This window comes from Sus scrofa, chromosome X (assembly GCF_000003025.6).
Source record: "Sus scrofa isolate TJ Tabasco breed Duroc chromosome X, Sscrofa11.1, whole genome shotgun sequence".
NCBI classification, from domain to species: Eukaryota; Metazoa; Chordata; class Mammalia; order Artiodactyla; family Suidae; genus Sus; species Sus scrofa.
The window spans coordinates 6,861,768-6,881,336 of NC_010461.5; the positions used below are offsets into that span (position 1 = coordinate 6,861,768).

At 52.1% G+C, this 19,569-nt stretch overlaps 1 protein-coding gene across 1 annotated transcript in view; it reads left to right on the forward strand.

The window, feature by feature from the left end:
• Positions 1-19,569, forward strand: part of WWC3 (WWC family member 3) — a 115,292-nt gene that overhangs the window by 46,120 nt on the left and 49,603 nt on the right. The window contains exons 3-6 of the mRNA XM_013985877.2: positions 1,029-1,232; positions 8,578-8,654; positions 9,712-9,791; positions 19,423-19,552. Coding sequence (XP_013841331.2) covers positions 1,029-1,232; positions 8,578-8,654; positions 9,712-9,791; positions 19,423-19,552 — 491 coding nt within the window. The remainder of the gene's footprint in view (positions 1-1,028; positions 1,233-8,577; positions 8,655-9,711; positions 9,792-19,422; positions 19,553-19,569) is intronic.

The following is a 19,569-nucleotide window of genomic DNA, read 5'->3' on the forward strand; positions in this document are numbered from 1 at the left end:
ACAGCACGCCAGCCGATGCTCGGTGCAGGGGCAGCAGCCACCCGCTCTGGATGACCTACAAAATGTCCTGGCTGCGGGAGAGGAGCAGGGGTTGGCTGAGGGTGAGTCCCAGGTTGGCTCGGTGGCTGGGGCCCCGTGACGGCGCCCTCCCCTAGAGGCCCAGCGGGAGAAGCAGGCTCGTCGTGGGGCTTTGTTTGGATTGCGTTGAGTTTGGGTAGCGAAAGGGCGCTGTGTGAGAGCGACTTCTGCTTTGGACGGATGACTCAGAATTACTTTGCGTCCGTCCAGGTGGAGATGCACCTAGGAGGCAGGTGGAGAGACAAGGTGGGCGCTCAGGGGAGAGGGTGGAGCCGGAGATGGGCCTGAGCCCTCTCACGGGAGCTGGTAGCGTGAGAGAACCGGAGTGGAAAATGCGGGAATTTGGAGCAGGGGAGACAAGAAGTCCACGGAGAATGCACAGAGACACGGGGTGGTGTCCCGGAGGTGGGAAGGGGCGCGTCCCGGGTGGAGGAAGTCGAGAGAGGAGGGTTGGACACGTCTCTTAGGTTGACAGTGACGAGCCCCTTTGGCTTCATGTCCACCAGCATTTACTTGCAGCCTGAAAAGTTGTCTGGTTTTGTCTTCCCCTCCATGGATCTGTTTCTTGTCTACAAATCTTTCGTCTTATCCCAGGCATGGGTATGTAAATAGGAGGCGATCCACACTTTGGGAGGGTTTGTTGTATAGACACTTCCATAATGTGCACCCTGGTAGTTAATGAATTCTCATATCGGCTGGTCACATACCTGCATGATTATTGTCCATTTAAAGATGTTACTTTGAGACGTTTCCCCGGTGGCTCAGCGGGTTAAGGATCCGGACTTGTCACTGCTGTGGCTGTGATCACTGCTGTGGCACGGGTTTGATTCCTGGCCCGGGAACTTCGGTCTGCCGTGGGCATGCCCCCACCCCCCCCCCCAAAAAAAGAAAGAAAGGAAACAAGAGATTTTTATCTTGAAGTTATTATGCTCTTCTCCTGTTCATTTCAGAGCTCACCCAGATTGAGGATCCCAGAGAACAGTGGAGACGAGAGCAGGAGCGGATGCTGAAGGAGTATTTGATTGTAGCCCAGGAGGCTCTCAATGCCAAGAAAGAAATCTACCAGATTAAGCAGCAGCGGTTCGAGCTGGCCCAGGAGGAGTACCAGCAGCTGCACAAGATGTGCGAGGACGCCAGCCGCTCGTACGCCAGCTGTGAGTTCCCACACGTGACTTTCAAAGCCATCTCCTGGCTAGGTTTTCTGCAGACACCAAACTTGACTCGGGCGAGACAGCTTCATAAAGTATCTAGGCGCACACTGATAGGCAGTTAGCCTTCCCGCACTGGGATCAGATGGCCATTTACTGTCACTCTTTATATTGATCAAGTGCCTACCTTGGGCCAGGCACTGCGATGCGCCGGAGCTAAGAAAGGCGAGGTCCTGGAGTTCCTGCTGTGGCTCAGTGGAAACGAATCTGACTAGTATCCCTGAGGACACAGGTTCGATCCCTGGCCTTGCTCAGTGAGTTGAGGATCTGGCGTTGCCGTGAGCTGTGGTGTGAGTCGCAGATGCGGATCAGATCCCACGTCACCGTGGTTGTGGTGTATACTGGCAGCCGTAGTAGCTCCAGTTAGACCCCTAGCCTGGAAACCTCCATATGCCATGGGTGTGGCCCTAAAAAGCCAAAAAAAAAAAAAAAAGGTGAGGTCCTTGCCCTCAAGGAGCTTCCATGCAGGTGGAGAAAGGAGGAAATAAACACACACACTTCAGGTAGTGATACGATACGAAACAACCTCCTGACTCACACCTGTCAGCATGACAAAGGGCTGCAGCCAGAGACCCCTGCCGTTAATACGGCTTGTCTTGGGTGATCCTTGGGAGAGTTTCAGGCCTCCCAGTTTCTAGGAGGGGCTGGAGATGCCAGGGCCTCTCGTAGCCCCGCTCTTCTGGGGGGAAGACTACGAATGGAATCTCAGAGTTAATCCAAGCAGTTTACAGGCTGCCGCTGTCCCTGGGGTTTTGACCAAGCTCTTTCAATTTGCCGTTTAAGCGAAACTCCGTTGAGGAAAACTGTTAATGTGACTCAGATGAACTATTTCTGGCCACAGGCTGAAGTTCACGACAGGGATCCTCTTGGCTTGTGCCCTAACAGAGGTCACCTACAGAGGCCTGGGCCCAGGTCAGGAGCTGCCGGTGGCAGGAGCCATGGCACGCCCGGGCTCCCGCTGGCCACGTGGGTCTCACACTGCCCAGTCACCGTCATGGCTCGTCAGCTAAAGCAGGGAGGCATCTCCTTGCTCCGCTTCTGGGATCAGAATCACGCGTGCACTCACTTCCCATTGCTTCCTTCCTTGGCAGTGGCTCCCCACAAAGGAACCAACCTGGCACCGGCTAGAGTTTTCTCTGCAACTCTGATTGCAACATTGGGAGGCCTTGTAACATGGCGATGTTATTTTCCCTGTAGCCTCAACAAACACTGTTGGGTCGGCGAAGTTACTTTTTCAAGGTTGCATCGCCAGTAAATGGTACAATTGGGGTTTGAACCCAGATCCCTTTGTGTACATAACCTCCAGTGCCATGTACTGTTTCCAAGATGCTTAAGAATCAGCTCAGAAGAACTGATCATGGTTTGGGAACACTTGCCCGCCTCCCATTGTGCAAGTTTCCTGGAAATAAGGACCGATTATAAATTGACACATCGGGGGGCACTTTTGCACCAGTGAAAGGGGCAGGTCGAAGGCAGGGGCTCCTTCCTTCCTGACTTTCTCATGACGAAAGTCCTCCCATTGCTAAAGTATTCATTTACTTTTCGGTGGATATTTTCTTCGCACCCGGGGTTGGCATGTACTCAATGCTGGGGACACGATTTATCCCCGATGGCTGATTGCAGGGGAGAAGGAGGCAGTCGCGGTAAACAGAGGCATTAGCTAGAACAGCCGTTTCTGACCGTGGGACGGAGCGGGCCGGGGGAGGAAAGCGCTGCCTTCCCCTCCCTTTACAGAGTTCCCCTGAGTTATGGAAATCACCAGAAGATGACTCTGTTCATTGGAGAGGAAGGATTGTGTCTCACTATCAGGCCATCTGGTACCTGAGACTTTCTAAGCCTTGACCTTTTTTTTTTTTTTTTTTTTTTGTCTCTGAGCACAGCGAAGTTCTGCTTTGCTGCATTTGCACACACGTGTCCCTGTGAAACTAAGACCCCCCCCCTTTATTTCTGTGAGCTTATCGCTGGTCCCCTAGCTCCCGGCACGGAGGCCGGACTTCTTGCCAGAGAAAGTACACCCGTGCTTTCTCTCCAGCTCCATTGTCTAGCGTTTTCTCCTCCCTTCTTCAGTGCAACGTGCTCTTCTGTTTGCCTTCTTTTTATCAGCGAGTACATTTGTTATCTCAGAACCTTTTTTTTTTTTTTCTTTCATCCTCCCTGAGAAACTCTAGCCGCCACATGCATTCAGATGAGGTGACTGAGCCTCTGCAGGATCTTTCGGAAGGAGTTCTCGTGTGGGGGAAAATTATGGTCTGAACCACAGGCCGGCAAGTCATGGCCCCCAGGCTGACTCCTGTCCACTCCGGGTGTTTGTAAACAGACTTTTGCTGGGACCCAGCCACGTGCCTTGTCGTCTAGCGCAGCCACGGCGGCGGAGTTGACGAATCATCAAGACAGAGAGTTGCTGGCCCACAACCTCTCTGGTTCGTGGCAGAGGAATCTGCAGCAGTGGCTCTCAGCCCTGGCTGTGTTGGGGGGCAGGGGAGCTCCCAAAGGGTCTTTAGAAACTCTTACTGCCTCCCCCCGCCCCCCCCTCAAGATTTTGATTTGATTGGCCTCGGGTGGGGCCGCTCTTTTTTAAAGCTCTCCAGGTGACTCCCAGAGCTGTGACCCTCTTTGCAGCCTCAGGAATACGACGTCGTCGTTAGCCTGGCTCCGAGGAGTCCCCAGGCATCTACACCCAGGAGTCTCTTCGGGTGGCTGGGAAAGAGGCAGCCTTATCTGCCGTGAGAAAGCGCTGACCCGCCCTGGATTCCTGGGTCAGGTGCTGGGGAAGCTTGACCTCGGCAGGCAGTCCTCAGGCGGCCCGCATTCCTTCCGAGGCTCCAGGCCCATCCCACAGAGCCTGTCTTCCTTGTCTCTCATCCACTATCTCGCCCAGGCCAAGGGCCACAGTGCATCCGTTCAGCATTTTGTTTGCCCTTGCGCGAGCATGTTGGAGCAGGCAGGGGGAAAATGGCCCGCGCAGCATTTTCCACAGGTATTAGCTGGCAGGACTGGGGCTGGGAGGTTATAGCAGAGCACACACGTCTGCCACATCGCTTTGTCTCCCTAGAGAGAGAATACTGGCTTCAGATCTGGTGATCTGGTGGCATCTTGCGTGACTTTTTTTTTGTTTGTTTTGTTTTTTTTTGGCTTTTTAGGGCTGCACCCGTGGCATGTGGAAGTTTGCAGACTAGGGGGTCGAATCGGAGCTGTAGCCATTGGCCTGCACCACAGTCACAGCAGTGCAGGATCCGAGTCGTGTCTGTGACCCACACCACAGCTCACGGCAACTCGGGACCCTTAACCCACTGAGCAAAGCCAGGGATCGAACCCGCCGCATCCTCATGGATGCTAGTCGGGTTCATTACAGCTGAGCCACAATGGAACTCCCATCTTGCATGACTTCTGTAGGTTCCCTCTGAGTGGGCTAGTTGGATTTTTTGTTGTTGTTCCTCTGCTTATGGTGCCTTTAAAAAAGAAGTCACGCCCTTTTTTTGTTGGCCTTGGTTATTCACATGCTTGCCTTGGTCGCCTGCCGCTCTGATAATTAGCATGAAAACTGTCCAGGCCTGCTGTCCTTTCTGCCAGCCATCCTCCTGGGCTCCCTGAAGCAGCTCCTTACAGGGCTGACGCCTGGGGGCGCATACCTGGGCCAAAGGTGCAGTCTGCCCGGAGGACGCCTTTGGAGAAGGCCTGCTGGTTTTGAAAGCACATCCCCCCCCCCCCCCCGGGGTGATCTCAGGTTCTCACGGCACCGGAGGCCTATGGGTAAGAGCGAGACGGAAACAGAGATACACGGACCCGTGGCTGTACATGCGTTTCCCCCTTTCACTAGCCCATAGCATCGAAATCCAAAGTAAGGACTGGGGCCAGCAGCATTTGGGGTGCTAGATACACAGATCGAGTTCACCTGTTGAGCCCTGGGGAGCTGGGGGCCGGTTCTTCTTATGATGGAAAGCTGACCTGATTCATGGGAGCCCAGGTTCTGGACAGAAGTCCCTCTTTCACTGATGGCACCGTGTGGATCAAGTCACTACAGACTCGGCCTTGATCTCTAAGGTGGGGAAACATAATTGTCCCCCGCTCAGAAAGATTGTATGAGAATAGACGAAATAAGTGTGAAAGGCACCCTGTGACAGCCAAGTGTCATAATTTCCATTGTTGTCATCCACACACAATGTAGCCTTATTATTCTAATGTCGCCTTATTGTTACATTGTCCAAAGCGACGCTGTGTGCCTGAGGGGACTCCCTGAGCTATTTCATAGTTCTGCCCACGCCAACTCTTCAAGCCAGGAGAAGGCCTCAGAGGTAGGGGGCTGGTATTTGCCCTTAACCTGGAGATGGGAGACTTGTCTTCACAGAGGAGGCCAGTTGCTTTTCTGAATATCGTGGTGCCCGGAGTCCGCAGCTCTTCCTTGGACTCTGCCATTGGCTTCTGTTACACCTACTGGCGGACGTCAGGAACTGAGAATTTGTCTTTATCCACTGAATTATATCATCACCCGTTAGGCCAGGAGTTCCTCCGTGGCTCAGGAGGCTGCCGTGGCACGGGTTTGATCCCTGGTCCGGGAACTTCTCCATGCCGCGGGTGTGGCCAGGAAGGAAAAAAAAAGTTATGCCAGTGTCCATCAGTCTCCTTAGCATTTGAAGATAAAATGTCCTCACCGTCTTAGGAAAACTTGAGTTGCCTTTTCCCTCATCCCAGTCCTGGAATTTTTTGATTTTAGAGATGGTCGCAAAGGTAGCATGAATGGTATCCATGAGTAAAACCTCTTTGATCGTTTAGGGTGGTCGCAGCTGTGAGTAGCAGAAAAGACGGACTCCCCTGGGCCTGGCCGGTAAGGCTGTCCATTGTCACCTCACAGTGACAGTGTGAGGCTCAGCCTCCCCATTGGTGGACTCGGCCGTTCAGGGATGTCGTGGTTTATCAGGAACCCGCTCCAGGACTGGCCCAGGCTAAGTGTCCTGGGGGAGAGGTGTTAGTTAGTCTGGGGCAGGTTGCTGTATGTCCGTCCTCCGTCCGAACCCTCTGCACTTCCCGTGTGCACTGCAAGTCTCTTTGCTAATTGTGCCTGTGAAATTGCACAGCTGGAAAGGTGGGCACCGATTTCAGGTCATCGTTACTGATGTGTAGCGTTAACTTCTCTGGACTTTGGCGATGGGCTTGCTCTCTACCTGGAATGGGAAAGAGCCCAGGCCGTGACTGTTGGCATTGTCGTCTCCAGCTGCACGGTGACAAGTGACACAGGTGGAAGTGAGGAGTCGGCAGACTCTAGGCTCATTTGCATGTCATCTGGGCCCCCAGTGGAAGCCCCTTAAACCAGGCCTGGGAAACTTGAGTCCCCAGAGTTTAATGTGGCGATTTTATGGAAATAATTGCTGCCTCTTAAGGGCATTGTTTGAGAACGTCGCTTTTGTTTCTGGTCTTAAATGAAGCCAAGGAGTCAGACAAGATGGAGGTTAAAGGATCTGGAAAGAGCCATTCTTCATCTCAGGAAGAATTCTGTTTTAAAAACATTTTACTCCATGTCTTTGAAAGATTATGATTCTAAATATAAGAACATTTGAAATAAAGTTGGCAAACGCTTAGCTCCTCCAGATATTTATTCCCCGTAGATTCTAGTAATTTGAAATTCTGAATGATGGGGCCTTAAATAGATTTTCCATAGAACTGTTTTTTTTTTTTTTTTTTTTAAGGCGATATCTGAACAGCTCAAATTAACTTTGGACGTGGTTCTATTTGAGGATTTTAAATAATCTTGCTGTTTAAACCACTCGATGGCTTCGAGCCATCTTCTCTAATATAAAATCAGGGCATGATTATAAGCTAGTTTCTAGGTGTTGTTGGCACTTAAGATTCCTGAATGACACCCCTTGGTACTCAGATCAAAGGAGTTAAAGAATGGGTGCGGGCACCACAGATGGGTCCTGTGAGCAGGTCAAGTTAATGAACATGACCTGGAGGCAGATGACACCAGTGTGGGGTGACGCAGGAGGAGCCTCCGCAGCTCGGGACCAAGTCACCACAGCGTGGAAGCCTAAGAGAAAGGGGACAGAAGCATCGAGAAAAAGCGATGCGGGGCAGTGAACGGGGCGATAGAAATCAGAAGTGGCCACGCGCTGCTCCGGTCACTGAGACACTGCACGGGGCCTGGCTGCCCTGATACGGGCGGCCGCAGCGGCGATGCTGTCGGTTAAAAGACTTCAAGTCCCGGGCGCTGCTCAGCTGAAAAAGGCATCCTGCTCTTTGATGTCCTTTGGCTAAACATCCGTCACAAACAAGCGGCTAGAATAAAAGCGAGGGTGCCTCGCCTCAGCTTTCAGGGAACCAGCATCGTGGAAGGATTGCTTTTTCTCAAGCCTGCCGGATACTGACACATTTCTGGAAAGTTGTCTTTTTCATTTTAGGACTCTTTAGTGGTTTTTTCGTTCTAAGGTCAAAATCGTTCATGTCGAGAATATACATGCGAAGAGAGTGAAAAATCACATCTTTTTGCAACGAAACCACTGGGAATAATAGTTAGCTCTGGAACTCTCTCCTTCCAGTGACTTCCCTGGGTGTGTGCATTTTAAAAGGAAATAAAAATGGATTCATACTAGAGTTCCCTGGTGGCCTAGTGGGCTAGGGATCAGGCATCGTCACTGCTGTGGCTCTGGCCACTGCTGAGGAGCGAGTTCCATCCCTGGCCTGGGACCTTCTGCATGCTGCGAGCTTGGCCAAAAAAAGAAAAAAAAAAGTGGGTTCATACTGTGTGTACTATTTACATAGCAAGGACCAGTTTCTATACCACAAGCACACCTCCTCAACCCCCGCCTCCTGCATATATATGTTTTTGGCTTTGTTTTTTATGGCCACATCTGTGGCATATGGAAGTTCCCGGGCCAGGGATCGAATCCAAGCTGCAGCTGTGGCAATGCCAGATTCTTTAACACACTGCACTGGGCTGGGGATCAAACCCGAACTTCCACAGTGACCCAAGCTGCTGCAGTCGGGTTCTTAACCCACTGGCCACAGCAGGAACTCCTCTATGTGGTTTTTAACCCTAGTAGTTTTGAAGTCGAAGTAAATAGAGTTGTGTTTTGCCTACAGCCATATGTCTTATTTTGTGGAATCACATAGAAGGGCCTCATGCAAAAATCAGACGTCAGGATTTGAGGTTGTGAAAGTTCATTCTTTAGGAGCCAGTCCTAACTTGTAAATCTCAGACTTAGAATTAATTACTTCATATGGTGAATCAGAAGTTCTTCTCTTTGTGTATTTATTTTGAAGGATCCATCGTAAAGTAAAATATTTTCCTTCTTTCTAGCCTTTTCTGGATATTCAGCAAATACAAAGTACGACCCATACCAAATAAAAGCAGAAATAGCAAGTCGCCGGGATAGGGTGAGTAAAATGAGTATTTTCACAGCTTGAAGTCTTGTATGTATTTTTATGTAACATCACTTATCATGGTTCATTTTATGGCCGTCAGTGTGTCTAACAGTCATGTTTTAATAAGATTTTCAATTTCATGAATTATTATTACATTTGGTTTTGCTTTCCAGCTTTTTTTTTTTTTTTTTAAGGTTCTGACGCTCCTTCTTGGTGTCGCTGGGTTCTTTATGTGCCACCTCATCCCCGGGGCGGGGCTGTCTGGGAGGGGGATGGGAGACATGTCAGAGACACTGTCTTTGCTGGTGTCTCAGTCTCTTTCAGTGCCATGCTTCTCACATGCTAGCGCACCTACAAGAAACACTTGGGGAGTCGGTGCAAAGTGTGAGCTCCAGGCCACCCCCCCCGCCCCCGAGTTTTGTGCAGTGTATGCAAGTTCCCAGGCTAGGTGTTGAATCAGAGGTACAGCTGCTGGCCTACACCACAGGCATAGCAACTCAGGATCCGAGCCGCGTCTGCGACCTGTGTAACAGCTCATGGCAACGCCGGATCCTTAACCCACTGAGCGAGGCCAGGAATCGAACCCACAACCTCATGGATGCTAGTCAGGTTCATTAACTGCCCAGCCACGATGGGAACTCCAGCCCCGAGTTTTAACACTGGCCCAAAGTGGGCCTGGGATCTGCTTCAAGAAGCACTCCAGGCCCTGCCTTCAGGGAGTGGGAAGTCATGGCTTGAGCAGCGGGATCTCATTTGTGGAATCAGTGGGGAGTAAGTGGAAGAGAGGACGAGAAACGTGTGACAGTGGCTCACGGCAATGTGTGAATCCATATCTTGAGAAAGAAAATCGGCGCTGGTGCCAGGGTTGCACGTGGGGAGGAACCTGCCAGCGCCCCGGGCCTTGTGCTTCGAGGCGACCCAGCTCCTGGGCCTGGCTGTTTAATGGAAGTTCACAGAGAGCTTGGGTGATCCAGCCGGTTGCCAGCTGACCAGAAACATAGATGCTCACAACTCTAGACGTCATTTTCACAGCTCACTTTTGGAAAAAAACCGTGTCATTTGTTTTTAGCTTTCCAGATTGAAACGAGAGCTGACCCAGATGAAGCAAGAACTGCAGTACAAGGAAAAGGGGGTGGAGACCCTGCAAGAGTAAGTGGCCTGCAGTGACGGAGGGGAGCAGTGCCTGTGATTTCCAGTCGTGCTGACCTGTTTGGTGCCTGGTCCTCTGCCCTAAAGCTTCACGGGTGGTGTTCGCTTTGGTGCTTTTATCGATGCTCATTCCTCGCTGACCCCGAGCCTCAGAGCGCTCTTTTCCCCGAAGATGCTTTGTTCCTTTAAGTGGAAATACTTGGGAAAGAAGACCTTTATTTTCATATTTACACACATCCTTGATTGCTCTACTGTCCAGAACACCCATGGCCGTTTAAATTTCAGTTCCTGTTTTGGACTACCAGTCTCGTATGTTTTTCACTTGAAAATTTACACTTAAACTAACTAAAGTTAGTAAAATTAAAAATTGAGTCCCCCAGTCTCATCTGAGATGCTCCGTAGTCACACGGGCCACGGCAGATTTTCTCCACCTCGGTGCTAGTGGCACTTTGGACCAGATACCTCTTTGTGGCTTGGGCTGTGTTTTGCATCATAGGAGGTGTAGCAGCATCCTTGGCCTTGACCCCCAGATGCCAGTAGCACCCTCTCACCCAGTTGTGACCATCAGAGATGTCTCCAGCTATTGCCAAGTGTTTCCTGGAGGGCACATCTGGTGCAGGCTGAGGACCCCGGGCTAGTGGCCCCTGCATTGGACGACACAGACAGGAGGACACTTCCATCATCACAGGACATTCTGTGGGGCAGCCCGATCTGTAGGGCTTCCTCCTGTTGACATCTGTCCAATTAGAACTTTATCCCTAATTAGAGTTGGGGGATAAAGTTGTTGTCATTTGTGAGTTATATATGAAGCGAGCAAATTGAAGGAACAGCACTGGTGATCTCCAAGAAGGAGTTTTCCTAAGAAAGGGCGTCGTGTGGCTGCTGGTCCAAGGTCCGTTGCCTTGAGACTCAGAGCCTGGTTTCACTGGCTGAACTGGGACCTGTGCGTCACACCTTCAGTGCCTGCTTTTCTCATGTGTCATTGGGGATTCTCTCAGCTCGGCCACTATGACAAAATACAGAAAAAGACTGAGCGACTTAAGGAGCAGACATTCGCAGTTCTGGAGGCCGGAAGTGAAGCTCAGGGTGCTGGCAGATTCACTGTCATAGGCCTGCCTTTTTGCTGTGTCTTCACGTGGTGGGGGGCGGGGGAGGCCCCTGGTCTCTGGTGAGCCTTCTTTTTCCTTAAGGTCACTCATCCCATCCTGGGGGGTCCCACGCATTTCTCTATGTGAAGCCAAAGGTTATATGGTGACGTCCGCGTAAGTCTGAACACTCTAGAAAATAAAAGCTATCAGGGCTCAAGTGACAGAGCAAACCCCTTTCCCTTGGCATCGCTAGGAAGTAAGGCCATCTCTTGTAGTCAAGGGACTTTTCCGAAGAGGAAAAGGCGGCCTCGGTTTCTCTAGGTTCATTGGAGGGGAGGCAGAAGCCAGCACAGGAGGAGCTGTAACGTCACACCTGCAGCTGGCGGAGAGCGTAGGTCCTGCTTCTGCCCAAAGAAGGGCCGCTGGGTTTTGATTGTCTGTCTTCCTTCCTTCGTGAGATCCCACATGTGGGGGTGGCCGTGGTACACACCCCCCCGCCCCCAGAGCCTGTGGGGACGCTGGCCCTCCCCGGGGAGGCCGAGCGAAAGGTTCTGGACCTGGCCTTGGTCCTGGGGGGCCCACCCCAGCTTTCCAGGTGGAGCCACCTCGAGAGGCAACGGTAAATGGGCTGCTGTGTTGTCACCGCACATGTTCACACTGTGCTGTGACAGCATCGCAGGAAGGAGAGGGAACCTGCCAGGCTAAAATGCTCCGAAGCAGAAGGAGTCTGATGCCTTCCGCTGAGTTACACGGGCCGTGCATGAGAGGGACACAGCCTCTTTATTTCGCTGCTGTTGAGGGCTGGCTCTCGTGTTCGGATCGAATCACGCAGCCTGGTGTTACTTGTTGAGAAAGTTGGAAACCTGGGGTAAGCATCGCGTGCGTGACTGCGCCAGCCCTACTGTCACAGGCCAGCTCTAAGCACAGACGACTCGTGAGCAGCCGTATGGCAGTGGGCTCCTCAGATGTTATCACCAACCTTTGACTTAAGGCAGAGACCCTAGATTTTCCTCCAGAAAATTTTCTGCTATTCTTGCTTCCCAGAATATCCCGTGTATTTTTTTTTTTCCCAGAGCACCTCACCAAGAGTTTGGCTACTTATAACATTTTAAACTCGACGTGTTTATCTTGGTGAACTTTCCTGGCTAGCAAGGAAATCCATCATTACGCTTGGGTCCAAGCGAGGAAAAAAGAACCTTTTGTATTTTTTTTTTTTAAAGTCTGTGTATGTAGTTAATTTTTGTAGATGGGGGCTGGCCGTGAACACAGTCTGTGGGTTAATGATGGAATGTGTACGTGTGTGTTTGGGGGGGGGATAATATGTGTAAAGTTTTAATGATGGAAAATGTCAGGCATACACAAAAGTAGAGAGAATAGTGTATTGGAACCTGCCTCTGCCCCTTAGCCCATGTCACCGGCTGACCACACAACGGCCAGTCTTGTTTTGTCTGTCACGTAGCCTCGTCACCCATGTTACTGAAGCAAATCCCAGAATCATATTTAATCCAGAAATATCGCCTGTCAAGTTAAATACCTGTACCGCTTAATAGTAATCTCTTCACGTTGGTCCTTCTCCAGCGAGTTTTTTCCGTTTCCCGGGTCTGTTTGGGTCCAGGTTCAGACAAGGCCCGCGCAGTACGTACGTTGGGTTAGCGTGTCTCTGAATCTCTCTGCCCCTCGCCTTTTTTCTTTTTCTCCCCCTTCCTGCTGACATCTTATTTGCCGAAGAGGCTCATTTGCTCGACCCGAAAGGATTGCTCTGGTACTGGATTTTGCCGTGTGATTGCGTGTGGCATCATTGAACACGCTCCTGTGTCCCCTGCTGGGGATGCAGACTGGTCTCATGGATTCGAGAGGACTGATCTGACTCGAGTTCATTTTCATTTCCTCTCCTTTTGGGGAGGATGTGCTCTCTCTCATGGGCGCGAGAGAGCGTCTCGGCGTCCTTGTACTTGGCCTTTCTCTGGAGACCCTTTATGAGAGTCTTCGGGAAACAGGAGCGATGTTGACGAGTAATGGAAATCTTCAGAAAAATCGGGCGAGAGCTTCCTAGGCGCCGCAGTCCCAAGGTTTCTGAAGCTTGTTTTGAAAAAAATTAGCTTCCTGCAACTCAGGACTAGAGTCCAGGGCTGAGGGGGGGCGAGCGAGGGTGTCTGCCGTTTCCCAAGTGGGTGACGGCCAGGGATGTGCCAGGTGTGCTCGTGGGTGGGGAGGGCCCCCTCTCTAGTGGCGCTAGACCTCCTGGGCATCTGGAAGGTATCTCCTGTTGGACCGCGAGGTGTCCCGCAGCCAGGAAGCTCGTTTAACACCGCTCCCTGCCGAGTTGCCCATGCTTATGTGCCGCCTGTGACGTCCCTGAGTGCTGAGGGCCTGGACGCTTTGGGGGGAGCCCTGTTCTGGCGACCTTTTCCCTGTCCATGTTCGCTGTGCCCTGCGCCCACACCTGGCACCCGTCCCCTCCTCAAGCCAGCTTTGGGGATTCTTTCTTTCTTTTTTTTTTTTGATGTGATGTGTCTCCACTGTGTGTGGCCCCCGGTGGCTCATTGTCACTTAGAATACGATCCAGACTGCAGACGAGTCGGCCCCCAGTCTCACCTGCATCGCCCCCTTCCCTGGCTCTCTGCACTGGAACTTGGCTCTTGTGCCTGTCCCCTCCCTTCCATGGTTCTCTGGACAAATGACGTCTGGAAAGAAGCCCTCTCCCCAGATTCTTTCCCCACCCCAGCTTCATGTTCCTTAAACAAGCCAGCGGTGGCCTGACCTAATGGTTTCCTTCTTGTCTGTCTCCTGGCCTAGCGGGACGCTGCTGCTCGGGGACGCGGACTTGGCTTTGTTCCCTGCTTGGTTGGCAGGACCCACACAGCTCTGGGTGTAGTGCAGGGCTCGGTGGGATGAGAAGACTGGCCAGGGTCACTTCAGGACGCTGGGACCCTCTGGGCGAGGGCCTGGGCCACGAGCATCGCGGAGAAGTCCCTAAATCAGCCCAGTCGCCTTCTTATTACCTGCCCTCCAGCGTTTCCTTCTCTGCTCCTTGCTGTATTTGTATTGCACTTACTGTACTTAGGTTGTGTGTTAAGAAATCCTATTTCTATCACTGCCGTTCAGAGCACAGAAGGGAGTGTTCCTGAAACGTTCCGATCCCCACTTTCTGTGCGGCACGTTCTTCGCCTCTAGGTGGGCTTCTCCGCTTTGAGCCTTTTAAATCCTCGGATGGTGTGATGACGCTAAGCCCACGCGTCTCCTTAAAGAAGAGCGGCTGCGCTCTCCTGAGCCTGCAGCACCAGAACGAGGCAGCCTTCGATCTTAGAATGAGTGTTTGCCGTCCGGGGGGATTTAGGGGTTCCAGCCGAGAACGGGGTTGTTCACCGTGAGAACACGCTCAGACCAACGCTCTGCCGTGAACGGGGCACACGAGGCACAGCCCGTGCTGAGAGGCCGGCGCTGCTCAGAGAACAGTGCTCGGGACCGACGGAAGCGGGGGCGGCAGCAGGGCCTTGTTCTCGGCGGAGGGACGGGTCTGGCGTCCCGCCCAGGACCGGCTGCCGGCCGCCTTCCGAGGCTCGCCCCAGGCCCCCTGCCGGCGCTGGTAGTGTGTGGTGTTGACGTGGGAGAGCTTGAGCCGCTGGCGGCCCTGTGCTCCGAGGTGTGGGTTTAAGGGCTCATTTGTGCGCAGTCGTCTCGACGCCTTCAGCTGGGCGGCAGGTGTGGACACCCGCGGGCGGCGGCAGGCGAGGAGGATGATCGATGCCTCCGCGATGCCTTGTCCACGGCGCTGCGGTCAGCGTTGGACGCGGTGCTGTCTCCTCTTCTCTCTGAGCATCCCTTTCAAAGGCAGCCCGTACGGGGCACCGGTTTACGTTGGGACATCAGACTGGCTGTGTGGGTGGCTGTCAGATCGGATGGGGCGTGGGTTCGGCGGCCTCGACCCCGAGTGTATTGCTAGCCTGGCGACAGGAGAGGATGGCTCTGGTGTCCACGTCGCTCTGTGCCTCCTCCTGGCTGTGCCACCTTCAGCAAGTCACTTAGGCTTCGCAAAGCTGCTGGGGCACATTGAGGGTTCAGAAGACTGTGTGGTCTGCGTACTGGTGTTTGTTTGTTTGTTTGTTTTTTCACACTGGGTCTTAGTCCACTCGGGCTGCTGATAGCAAAACAAACTGAGTGGCTTGTAAACAACAGAAATTCATTTTTCATAGTTCTGGAGGCTGGAAGTCCAAGATCAGGGTGGCAGCATGGTCAGATTCTGTGACTGATAAGAGCCAGCTTCCCAGTTCATGAATGGCCATCTTCGCATGGGGTCTCTCCTTTTTTTTTTTTTTTTTGCTTTTTAGGGCCGCACCCACTGGCATATGGATGTTTCCAGGCTAGGGGTCCAATCGGAGCTGCAGCTGCCGGCCTACACCACAGCCACAGCAATGCGGGATCCTTAACCCACTGAGCAAGGCCAGGGATCGAACCTGCGCCCTCATGGTTCCTAGTTGGATTCGTTAACCACAGAGCCACGACGGGAACTCCTGGGGTCTCTTTCCTAAGGCCCTAATCCCATTCTGAGGGTTTCTCCCTCATGACCTCGCAGAGGCCCTGCCTCCTGATACCCTTGCTCTGAGCTTTAGGATTCCAGTCCGTGAGTGTTGGGGGGACAGAAGCATGCCCATCATGATGCCCTGTGCAATAACTTCTGTCCTTATTATTACCGCCTTTTGTTGAGCCCTCATCACCTTTCCGTCATCTTATTTGAGATGCGCAAGCACTGTCTTGGGCTCTTCATTAAAATTTAAAAAGTAAAAGTTCTTTTGCAGTCACAGATGTTATTTAATGAACTGGAATATATCAGTATTTTAGAAAATACCAAATCATTAAGTATATCCTCTGAATTTGACTAAGGTTCTAGAGGGAATTTGACAAAAGGGAGAAAACTCCCAAATAAATGAGTTTTGCTCTTGTGATAGAAGAGGGTTCCTGTCATTTGAAGGTTTTGTTAGACGAGGATGTATCAGTTGACCAGTGGAAGTGGTTTGAATTCTGCGGACCCTTGCTTCCCGGTATCAGAGCATAGGGACCCCTCCCTTGGCCACTCTGTGCAGGGGTGCGCCCAGGGCGTGGGTGTATCAAGGGCCATCACTGCACCTGGGGATCCAGCTCGGATGTGAGAATTGGGAGAGGTTGAATCTCGGCTCTGCCAGATCTTCGCTTGTCTCATCTTGGGCCGCTTACTCTGTCTGAGCCTGTCTTTTCATTTTAAAATAAGAGATTATGCCTATCTTGTAAAGCTGTCGAGGCTACTAAATGAAGTGACAGACAACATACAGCAAGGCTCTGTCACCTAGTAGGTGCTTGATACATTGAACTGTCTTAATGTGCTAGTTATATAATTATATAATTTACTCAGTTGCTGTATATTATATACAATATGTCTATGAAGTTATATAATATCTTTTACATAACTATATACTTCCTAGAACTTCGAGATCGTTGTCTCTCATAGCTTTCACACTTTCTTTTTCTCCTTGGCCACACCTGTGGCATGTGGAAGTTCCTGGGCCCGGGATCGAACCCACACCACAGCAACAACCTGAGCCTCTGTGGCGACAACACTGGATCTTTAACTCCCCGAGCCAGGAGGGAACTCCGCTTTCATATTTTTTCACAGGGAAGTCTTTTCCGCTTCCCTTGCCCTCACATGCCATCTTCTGTGGGAGCAGATCACCCGAGACGGAGCAAGGCGAGGGGCTCGCAGAAGCACGGCTGGGGGTCCTCGAGCCCCGAGCCCCGTGTGGGCTCTCCCCTTACCTGCCCCAGCCCACCATGCTCGGACACCCTCAGGACAGAGGGACAGCAGCTGCTCTAGGTCAGTCTTCCTTCCTTTTCAGGGTCTCAGAGCCGCTTGGGTAGATCAAAGGTCAAAGCCCAGGTCCGTGGCCTTGAAGTTGAACTTTTCCTTCTCCGAGGCTCTCTGCCGTGTCTGCCGATGGGAAGCATTACAGGGTGGCAGTCCTCTCCCGATGGGAATTGGGGCCATTTTTCCTCTAGGTGGCAGCCCTTCCCATTGTAGATGCCGGGCCTTGACCGGCGGCTGGTTCAGTCCCTGGCTTTGCTGATGGCTGGCTTCGGCCCTCCAGCAGCTGAAAGCCGTAAGAAAGGCACGGCACCTGAGTACAGAGCTGGAGCTGATGTGATTAGCGCCTCACGCGCAGCCTTGACACTGGGCATCTGTCTGCACTGCTGTGACTATTTGCTTAGCACTGATTTTCAAGCCATTGAAAACATTTTGTTCAGCATGGTAGACTTTCATTTCTCTGTATCGGTGTCACTGTCAAGTGATGATCCGTTTGCTCTATTCTTCCTTCTGGAGGAGCCAGTAGACCTGGTTAGCAAAGGCGTTTGGTCATTCACCGTTACCAAACAGACTTTTCTGGCCTTGGGGTTTTTGGTATCAAAATGGTGTAAACATTTTCTGCAGACGTACTAACCAGCCTCTGCGGGTTGTGATGTGTGACCTTCGATGAGACGGATTAGAAAGCCTTTTATCAGAGGATGGACACAAGCAGACATTATTCTGTAAATGAGTCTAGATTCCCTCTGCCAGAAGAGTTGGGCCACTTCTTGGCAGATGTAGTGCTGTGAGTGGCCGGCCTGCACTTCTGCCTTGCGTTAGAGACTCCCGGGTCTCCATAGGACAGCTGAAACGGAAGAACACGTGGCCAGGCCGTGTTGGGATGTAGGGGTGTCAGCATTCAACGTGTGCGGTCCTACAGAGCCTCTGGATGCGTCTCCAAGGAAGAGGACTCGAGGGCTCAGGACTGCTTTTCCCGCACACTTGACTTAGAGCTGACGGCACTCCCAGCCAGGCCGGCGAGCCGGGAAGCCCTGATCCAAAGGGAAGGAGGGTTTTCCTGCTTGTTCCTTTTTTTTTTTTTTTTTGCCTTTTTTTAGGGCCACACCCGAGGCATATGGAGGTTCCCAGGCTGCCGGTCTACGCCACAGCCACAGCAACTCGGGATCTGAGCCTCATCTGCGACCTACACCAACAGCTCACGGCAACGCCATATTCGTAACCCACCGAGCGAGGCCAGAGATCAAACCCGCATCCTCATGGTTACTGGTCGGGTTTGTGACCACTGAGCCACAGCAGGAGCTCCTCCTGCTTGTTCTTTTGTCCTTCTCTCCTGCCAGTGGTGCTGATGGCTCACGTGAGCTCTGATGCTGAATTTTGCTGTGAGTTGTGATATCTGAGGCCAGGGGTTTGTTCATGATAGTAAAGTAGCAGAGTTGGTGAGTTCTTTACTTTTTCTCCAGGAGGAAGTAGACACGGCATTATCCTGATAGCAATCATCACTGCAGACGTCACCTGCCAGGCCTCTGCTAAGCAGGCCCTGGTCTCACATTTTCTCGTTCAGTAGGCGAAACATTTGTAGGGTCCCTGTTTGAGGCAGGACGAAACTGAGGTTTAAAGAAGGGCAGTGACTTGCCCGGGGTCCCACTCCAGAGCTGGAGTGTCACTGGCATCCACCAGCCCCCCGGATGCTTTTGTGAGTGGAAAATAAGGGAGTTTGGGCTGGCCGTTAAGGGTCCGGGTGTTCCGGAGACACGGGAGAAACAGTTTAGAACCAGAACCTGCGTCATGGTGGATCTGGAAGCTGAAATGCAAGCTGTGACCTTCCAAAGGCGTTCCTTCTGTTCCTGGAGCCAGGTGTCTTCTTCAGCCCCGAGGGCTTCTAAGGCTTAAGACGTGGACATGGAGGATGCGAGCAAAGATGTGCTTCGGGAGGCTGCCTGCTCTTTGAAGGCCAGAGCCAGCCTGCTCCTGGTCCCTGCTCTGCCTCCGGTACCCAGCACCAGGCCCTGTGCGCCCGCCCAGGGGTGGGCTGGCTGGGGGGAAGGATGGACAGAAGGGAGTTCATTTGAAGGGCTGGGACGAAGAAAGGATGAACGGACCTTTGGCTGGAAGGAAAGCGTTGAGGAGCTGAGCAGGAGAGAGAGTGATAAATTAGAACCAGAGTGAAAGACAGGAAGCTCCATAGAGGAGCCGGGAGCAAAGTTTCCAACTTTTGCACGCGGCGTCACTCTCGAAAGCTCACTCCTTTTTGCCGTTTCCCAGAGACTCTTCTCGCCCATCGGTTTCATTCGTCTGTGTTTGTAATAGACATTTTGGGCCACTGCCCCAGGTGCTGGGGAGAAATGAATAAGACACGCTCTTCCTCTCAGGGAAGTTTAAAATTTCAGGACGTCATTAAGCCAGTGATGTTGCTGCCTCACTGTTAGGAGAGGACCTGAGAACCCTGCCCGCACCCCCCCTGCCCCGGGCACAGGGCGCTTCCGGAGCAAAGGGAGCTGCCCGCCTGCCCGCCCAGCCTCGTTGCTGTGAGTTTAGCACCAGCAAGGGAGGTTTTGTGGGATCTTTCTCTTTGCCCAAGCATTGTTTTCAATAGTTTCCCGCCTCTCTATGAAAGCTTTTGAGGGTTTTTTTTTTGTGTGTGTGTGTGATTCTTGTTTAATGGAACGTTATAATCTCGCACGGAGTGACTCATATTTCTTTTTTTAACCAGGATTGATCGTAAGATGTCAAGTGCTCACACCAACTACAAACTGGACGAGGCGCAGGCTATAATGAGCGAGCTCAGGACCATCAAGAAAGCCATTTGCACAGGCGAGAAGGAGAGGCGGGACCTGATGCAGGTAAGAGCCTGGGTGCC